Raw genomic sequence first — 8,817 nt, 5'->3', positions numbered from 1 at the left:
GGGGCAGGGTGTGTGCCCGTGCTCTCCTCACACTGAGGATGCCAGCCAAGAGCAATGGTCTGCACAGCTCCCCAGCCAGCCACCAGCCCGAGGGGGACATGGAGGGGACAGGGCTCAGCACCAGGAGGTCAGGCTGGTCCCTCCTTTGGACGAGGGAGGCAGTGGTGGGGCACAGGAGAGGAAGGCCTGGTGTGGGCAGGGCTGTGATGCCCAAGCTCTGCTGCCAGCTTCCTCCAGTTCTCCTGGCTGTGGCAGTGCCATGGTGGCACAGTGTGGGTGTGATCCCCCTTTTCCTCCCCCACAGGACCTGCTCGACCCAGGATGACACCTCCTCAGAGCTGCAGAGAGGAGCCAGCCCAGATGGGGAGGAGCAGAGAGGTGACCCTGCTTTCCAAGGCCAGGGAGCCTTGGCCAGGTACCTGTGTGTGCCACTGGCATGGGGCGAGCCTGAGCCTCTTGTGCCTGACTTTGACACTGGGCCCTCCTGTGGGGTCAGGATCCCCTCCTGCTGGGTGGCATTCAGGGGATGCAGGGATGAGAATCTGTGAATGCTGTTTTTTCTGGCCCAGTGCCCATGGAGAGGGTTGTGGTAGGGGATGGCTTCACCCCCACGGGGGCCTCAGGAGGGCTCAGGGCTCATTTCCCTGCAGGCAGACTCCCTCTGCCCTAGTCACCCACGGATTCCTCCTATTCCTGTGGGAATAACATCAGGATTGAGGGAGAAGCTGTGGAACTCTGTCAGAGTGATCTCTTTTGCGTGTATATTTTTGGTCCCACATCATCACTACAAGCAGTAATAAATATTAGGACTTGAGAGGGAGCTGTGAGAGTTTTCCTCTTGGCTGTAGCTCCCCTGATGACTCTGAAGCTTTCACTTTCTCCCTGCTCTATATACAACTCCTGCCTCTGCCTCTCCCTGTCCAGGATAGTCCGGCTGGTGCTGGTGCTGAGGGACTGGGCCAACAAGAGCCTGCACGAGGAGCAGCAGAGGCCAGACCCCTTCCTGGAGCGTTTCCAGGGCCCTGAGCTCCTGACTGTGGCTGCAGGTGCTGGCGGTCAACTTGAGGATGAAGAGACTGAGGAGCTAAACAAAAAGTAAGGTCTCTTTCCTCTTGTCCCAGCCACACTTGGCTGGGGATCAGCTGTGCATGGAGCCAGTGGGATGGCTGATGGGGATGGGAGAGAGGGATGTGGAAGGCAGTGTGGGAAGGGTCCTTGCTGCCCTCTCCAGCCCTGTCTGGGCAGCCAGCCTGGCTTTGCTGGGCTGTTTTGCTGGCAGGACCTGGTGGTCTCTGTCCCTGTGGGAAACACCTGGCCTGTCCCTCAGCATTGGGGTCTTTTCTCTCTTGGTCCGTGCCCTGTTGGGAAACACATTTTGCACGGCTTAGGACAGCTAAAACACCTCCCCAGGTTCACACCACTCCCACACTAAGGTTGTGTTTGGAGCCAGCCCTGGGTCTGTAATGAGACCAATAAATGATCATTAAAATCCACATTCAACATATAATTTTCACTTACAATTACAAAAAACCCCAAAAGAACAACTAAAGTAAACAGAAAGAAAAGAACAAAATAGTTCCCCTATATCAAATCCACAAATAACATCACAACACAAGACAAAAAGACAAATTATACAAAATCCACCCCTTGGTCCTTCACTACAACTACAACACAAATTTTCAACTATCATTCTACATAAAAAGATGATGTAATACTTGTTTTGCCCATTATTTCTCCCAATTAGTATTGGAAGATATTGGGAGTACTGTGCATACAAGGGGCTGGACAAAACAAGGGATGCAGGACTCTACCCAGCAGCCACAGCATCCCACCCAGGAGCCACAAACATGGGATTTGCCATCCTCATTCATCATCTGCATGATGAAGGGAGATGAAGAGAGTGTGTTTGCTGCCTATGCCCCCACAAAGAGCAGCTTTGTGAAAGGCTCTTTTAAATCCAGCCCTTTCATCTCCTCAGCTCACACTCCTGGTGAGAAGCAATAACCTGGCTTTTCTTCTGCCGGCTAATTAGAGGGCAAAGCTCACAGACTACTCTGGACCCTTCCATTATACATGGTAATTAAAACACTGAGAAATAATTGTTTTCTGTAGGAGAAAAATAATCTGAGCCTTGTATCTGGGCCTTTACTAGTAATGGAAGTAAAAACTGTTCTGCCCTGTGAGGTTAAGGGGAACTTGCTCATGAATAGAAGGAGCTGAAGAGTTCTGTGAAATGGCTGCTCAGTGCCAGTGGGTCCTGAGGATCCAGTGGGAACTTCTGTGATTTTCTAAGTCCTCAGCTCCACAGGTAAGAAGATCCCCAATCTGGTAACTCCAAATGTGAGCTGCTGCTCATGGCTGTGACAGGCTCCAGGCCCAAGTGCAAAGCCTTTAGGAAGATGCAAATAATTATTCCCTCTTCCTGGGTTTACTCAGAGCCTTGGTTTTCCAGTCCTGGCCCCACTGCCAGCATGATGTCAGTGACTCTGGCCACCTGTCATGGCAGCTCCGTGATTTAAAGCTGAAATTACCAACATCATTAACAACATTATTGAGGTTATTAGTGTTTGTGGGTGCTACAACTACCCGGGCTGGCTGCTGGTGGGTCAGAGTTTTCCCTGTGGCAGTGCTGTATGTCCTAGGGAGCAGTCCCTTTCTCAAAAAACAAATGTTCAAGTTGCACTTTCTGGTCTAAAAACCTGCCCTTTTAATGGGGAGGCTGGACCACCACGTGTCTGTGGGTGCACACAGAGTAAACATGAAGGAGTGGGGCTGGCTTTGTGCCATCCCCACACTCCAGGCACTGCCTGTGCTCCGGAAAAGGAGACTTCCAGGCAGGGGTTCTGCCTTTGAAGCTGCTAGAAATAACGGGGTGGGCATGGGGAATCCATTGGCAAGTGGGTTGTGTTTTTTCCTATCACTGGAGGGAGTTTTGCATGTTCAAAAGCTGGAAGGGAGGGAAGGAGGGATAGGGTGTTTTAGCCTATCAGGCTGCAGCAGCTAAGCCTATCAGCCCAACCACAGAGTTTCTCTTCCCCAGCTTCTCCAGTGAATCTGGCAACTGGAGCATACACTTCTTATCTCAGAGTCCCAAGACGAGTGGGATCAAACACTTGGGAGCAGTTCAAAGGCTGGACCCTGGGCTGTGCACGCTGCAGGAGGCACAGTGAAGGCAGCCTTGCCATGCCAGCTGCCCCCAGGGCCACTGCTCTGAGGCTTGGGCAGCCCTTCCTGGTGCTGCCACTGATCTGCAGCACACTTTCCTTCCTGCTCCAATTAATCTTCTCTTCAGATCTGTCTGGCACCAGTCCCTACCTGGTTCAGGGAGAAGCAATGCCATGTCACATCACCAGAACTTTTCTGATCATCCCCTTCCATACATCTGTTCCTGGCTCTGCCTCTGGGGTGCTGTGTCATGTGGGCCACCTGCTTTGCCTTGCCATCCTACAGTTTCCTCTTCTGCTACATTCTGAGCTCAGTTTTAGGCATAAAGGAACTTACACAGTGCTGGGATTCAGCACTGCTGGGATTGGCTTTATCTTACAGACTGGCACCCAAGCTGCAGCTCTGTCTGAGCCAGTGCAGTGCAAAGGATGAAGGATGTGGCTCAGATGGTTCCTTCCAACCCTGAAGGGGCAGTGTGTGTTTTCCACACACACTGCCAGCTCTGGCTTTTCTCTCTGCTTCCAGGTGGAAATGGCTGTTCTTTGTGGTGGACCCTGCAGGGGACTGGTATTACCACTGGTTGGCTGTGATTGCAGTTCCTGTCCTCTATAACTGGTGCTTGCTCGTAGCCAGGTGAGCTGGGAGGCTGTGGGGTCCCTGGCTGCCTTCTGTGATTCTCCTCATCCCCTGCTTGTTGTGGCTCAACCAGCATTGAGCTGACACTGATGGTGCTGGGGCTGGTGGCCACCACAGGGAAAGGGACTCTCCACTGTCACTGTGAGTTCCATGGTGCAAAGGCAGAGCATCTATCCTCTGGCCCAGGTGGAAAGGACCATGATTTCAGGATAAAACCACAAGGTGCATTTGGGAGGTTGTTCAAGATATTGCTTTGCCTGCATCAAGGGAGGACAGATTTTTCAGAGAAGGGGGTTTGAATTCCTAGAAGAGGAGTGGCCAGTGGCCAAGCTCTGTTGCAGAGGTTGGTGCCTCAGGATCAGCCTACATTCAGCTGTAATAGTTAGAGAAGATGTGGGGATTTGTGCTCTCACACCTTGTTTGATGACCTTCCTCCAGGGCTTGTTTCACTGACCTGCAGAAGACCTATTTTGTCCTGTGGCTGGTGTTAGATTACATCTCAGATGCTCTCTACCTTGGGGACACGGTGATCCGCCTGCACACAGGTGAGCAGGAGCAGCATCCTGGCTTTCCTTTAATCCCTTAAAAGTGGACATGAGCTGCAAGGGACAGGCCTAACCCACAGTTCCATTAGAAGGAGGGTTTTGTCTACCTCGGTGTTCACTAGTACGAAGCAGTCACCAGAGAAAGAATCTAATTAGAAGATCTGAGAGACGGAGTGAGTTTCAATATGAAAGATTAATCATCCCAGCTTTCAACTTCACCTTTGAATAATTGTACAAAATTACCTGCATTACTATTAGTATTCGGGCATGGTTGAAGGTCTGTATCTCTGATTTTGCATCAGTTCAGCTAATGAATTATCTACATGGAAAAATGGTAGAATTTAATGTTCTCAGAAGGCAGCACTTGGCTGTACGTTTTCTGTCAGAACTGCAATAATTCATGACCTGGAGGATGGAAAGCTTTGTGTCCCTGTTTCTTCGTGGCAACAGACTAAATCTCTGAGTTATATTTTAGGTGGCTTTTGCCAGATGAAGGGCTTGAGTGAAAACAAAAGCTTGTTTACTGAGTAGAGCAGGTGGAACTGGTAATATTTGGATGACCCTGTGTATTTATACACACAAATCCATGGCACACCACAAACTGTTGCTGAGGTGCTTACAAAACCTACAGAGGAGTCACATATAAACCAGGATAACCCTGTAATTTGCTTCTCTTTAGGATTCTTGGAACAGGGCCTCCTGGTTAAGGACCTGAAGAAGTTACGGGATAACTACATCCACACCCTGCAGTTCAAGCTGGATGTTCTCTCCACGCTGCCCACAGACCTGGCCTATTTTGCAGTGGGGTTGCACTGCCCCGAGCTGCGTTTCAACAGGCTGCTGCGCTTCTCCCGCATGTTCGAGTTCTTTGACAGGACCGAGACCAGAACCAGCCACCCCAACATCTTCCGCATCAGCAACTTGGTTCTTTACATCCTGGTCATCATCCACTGGAATGCCTGCATTTATTATGCCATCTCCAAGGCCATAGGCTTCGGGGAGGACAGCTGGGTGTATCCCAATGTCACAGACCCTGAGTATGGGCATCTGACCCGGGAGTATGTCTACTGTCTTTACTGGTCTACGCTGACTCTGACCACCATTGGGGAGACCCCTCCCCCTGAGCGGGATGAAGAGTATCTCTTTGTGATCTTCGATTTCCTCATCGGTGTCCTCATCTTCGCCACCATCGTGGGAAACGTGGGGTCCATGATATCCAACATGAATGCCACCAGGGCGGAGTTCCAGGCCAAAATTGATGCCATCAAACACTACATGCAGTTCCGCAAGGTGAGCAAAGACTTGGAAACCAAAGTCATCAAGTGGTTCGACTACCTGTGGACCAACAAGAAGGCAGTAGATGAACGGGAAGTCCTCAAGAATCTCCCTGATAAGTTAAGGGCAGAGATTGCCATCAACGTTCACCTGGAGACACTGAAGAAGGTGAGGATTTTCCAGAATTGTGAGGCAGGGCTGCTGGTGGAGCTGGTGCTGAAGCTTCGCCCTCAGGTGTTCAGCCCGGGGGATTACGTGTGCCGGAAAGGGGACATTGGGAAGGAGATGTACATCATCAAGGAGGGCAAGCTGGCCGTGGTGGCGGAGGATGGAGTGACACAGTACGCTTTGCTCACTGCAGGGGGCTGCTTTGGTGAGATCAGCATCCTCAACATCAAAGGGAGCAAAATGGGCAACCGGCGCACAGCCAGCATCCGCAGCTTGGGCTACTCTGATCTCTTCTGCCTGTCAAAGGAAGATCTGATGGAAGCAGTCACAGAGTATCCTGATGCCAAAAAGATCTTGGAGGAGCGTGGCCGGGAGATCTTGATTAAGGAAGGGCTGCTGGATGAGTCAGCTGCAGAGGAAAGCACAGAAGGGAAGAGCATGGAGGAGAGGCTGGACAGGGTGGCCTCAAACCTGGACACGCTGCACACCCGCTTTGGCCAGCTCCTGGCAGAGCACAACGATGCTCAGATGAAGCTCAAGCAGCGCATCACTGCTCTGGAGTCCAAGATGAGGCAGGAGGAACTGGAGGATTTCTTCTCTGATAGCTCAGACAGTCTGTTTGAGGATGAGGAGAAAGTTTCAGCTGGTGGGATACCATGAAGGGGAGCAGAGATCAGCTGGGTGATGTCTGACCTTGTGCTGAGACAGTGTTTGCTGTTTCACAAGGCAGACCCTGTGGCTGCCTTGCCAGGGCCTTTTCCCAGGTCCTTAGCATTGCTGCTGGCACTGCCTTGATGGCAGCTCCTGAAATGGCTCCAAATCAGGGGATTGTCCCGGCTCCTCCTCCAACCTGTCCCTTTTCTCATTGCCTTTTGGGTTCAGCCTTTGTAACTCACCTCAGGTAGTCAGTCCCCAGTGAGTGTCTGCAAATGCCCTGTCTGCACCTAGAGACTCTTTCCCCACAAGATCCCAAAACTCAGCTAGCACAGGCTGAACTGTGCCTCTGCCATCTGCAAACGGAGGGGCTTGTCTGCATCACTGCCACTGCCCTCCCACTGTGGGAGCAGCGTGGCTCCCGTTTGGGCTGGGGATGTCTGGAAAGCCAAGTGCAATTCAGGGGTACAGCGCCAGCAGTGCTATGAGCAGGAGTAAGACAGAGCCTCTCTCCTCTATCTAATGACAGCCAGATGTGCCAGGAGAGGTTTGACTGAAATGACATGTTTTTAAGGAACAAAGCCGTGGTGGGAGCCAACTGTGCCCATATTTGCTTTGCTGTGGGTAGCTCAGAGAGAGCGCAGAACACATTTATTTTCTTAGGCAGGGGGTTTTCTTGTTCTCAGTGGGAGTTTCGGGGCTTTGCAGGCTGCAAAGGCCCCTGCCTTCTGGAGGAGAGATGAGTGGCAGAGCCACAGGGACACGTGTGAGGGTGGAAACGTGGTACCACTGCGAGTGCTGGCAAAGCTCTGCCAGGCTGTGCTGCAGCCCTGGGGGCTCCACGGTGGGAGCAGCCTGATGGGGAGGGGACAGGGCAGTAACAGTCCCCAAATCCCTGCAAGCAGCAGTGTCACCATGCCTCAGGGTACAGGGTGGGTGCTGGGAGAGGAGTATGACACCTCATTTCTTGGTTCTGACCCATGTGTTGGCACCCATGGGGTGGGCTTGGGCTGGTTTCCAAGCAGGAGAATGTTTGGTGAAAAAGAGAATTCATGTTCTGGGTCAAACTGAGCCAAGCGTTTGGCTAAAACGATAGGTTGACATGGGGAAATATCAACCCAGAAATGTTCATAGTGGAAAACTGAGGATATTTTCTTTGTTCTTCCCCTTGAAAGTAAAAGTGCCTCTCTGTGTTTCATATGAATGTTTTCCATTAAAAAAGAATGGCCTTGCTTTTTGGGATTGTGGGAGTAGGAATGGTTGCACTATCAAAATTAGAATCTGGGGTAACAGTAAGTTTTGTGATCTCTGAATTAAATTGCAGATCTTCTGGCTTTGGTTCTTTTTCCTTTTATGATCAAGATGCTCTTGGCTGACGTCGGTGTGGTTGCAGTTCTGCTACTCCTTATAACGCCACGAGTCCCAGCTCTCAGATTCCCCATTTCCCTGTGAATTATCGCTCCTGGATTTGCTGCTTACAAAGCCCTCCCGTTCTCCCCCGCACCGCCCGTGTGTCCCGCACCGCCCGTGTGTCCCGCACCGCCCGTGTGTCCCGCAGCGCCTGTACTCCCGCACCGCCCGTTCTCCCGTACCGCCCGTGTGTCCCGCAGCGCCTGTACTCCCGCACCGCCCCTGTCCCGCACCGCCCCTGTCCCGCACCGCCGTGTCCCGCACCGCCCGTGTGTCCCGCACCGCCCCTGTGTCCCGCACCTCCCCTGTCCCGCACCTCCCCTGTCCCGCACCGCCCGTGTCCCGCACCTCCCCTGTCCCGCACCGCCCCTGTCCCGCACCGCCGTGTCCCGCTCCCCAGCCCAGCGCTGCAGGGTGGGTGCGGGTGCGGCGGGCAGGCGGCAGAGGGCGCTGTGGCCCGCGGAACCGCCGCGCCCGCGCGGGACCCTCCGGGCAGGCGGGACCCTCTGTGTGGGCGAGGAGACTCTGTGGTGCGGGCGATGGGACTCTCTGTGCGGGACCCTCCTGGTGGGCGAGGGGACCCTCCGGGCCGGAGCCTCCGTGCGGGGACCCTGTGTGCGGGACTCTCCTTGTGGGCGAAGAGACCCTGTGTGCGGGACCCTCCGTGCGAACTAGGGGACCTTCTGTGCGGGGCCCTCCTTGCGGGCAGGGCGACCAGCCAGGCGGGAGTCTCTTTGCAGACGGGACTCTCCTGGCGGACGAGGGGACTCTCCTTGCGGGCGAGGGCACCTTCTCCGCGGGACCCTCCGTGCGGGCTCGCGGCCCCAGCCCTTGGCAACGCCACCCGAGTGTTCCCCGATGCCTGCCCCGCCCCGAGCCGCGCCCAGCACGGCGGGCTCTGCTCCCCTGCCTGTGCCCTGCCCAGCCCTGCCCCGGGCCGGGAGCTGCGGGCAGCTGAGGGAGG

At 53.7% G+C, this 8,817-nt stretch overlaps 1 protein-coding gene across 1 annotated transcript; it reads left to right on the top strand.

Annotated features, from left to right (window-relative positions):
• CNGA2 (cyclic nucleotide gated channel subunit alpha 2) lies at window positions 1-7,929 on the top strand. The gene is made up of 6 exons (XM_085060115.1): window positions 1-127; window positions 305-415; window positions 925-1,095; window positions 3,691-3,798; window positions 4,240-4,346; window positions 5,026-7,929. Exons 1-6 carry the CDS (start codon window positions 39-41, stop codon window positions 6,447-6,449), a joined length of 2,010 nt encoding a protein of 669 aa, XP_084916241.1. The 5' UTR covers window positions 1-38; the 3' UTR covers window positions 6,450-7,929.
• The last annotated feature ends 888 nt before the right edge of the window (window positions 7,930-8,817 follow it).

Source organism: Lichenostomus cassidix, chromosome 4A (assembly GCF_008360975.1).
Source record: "Lichenostomus cassidix isolate B80296 chromosome 4A, HeHo_3.0, whole genome shotgun sequence".
NCBI lineage: Eukaryota > Metazoa > Chordata > Aves > Passeriformes > Meliphagidae > Lichenostomus > Lichenostomus cassidix.
Note: the sequence above shows the minus strand (reverse complement) of the source record. Positions and strands in the feature narration are given on the sequence as shown.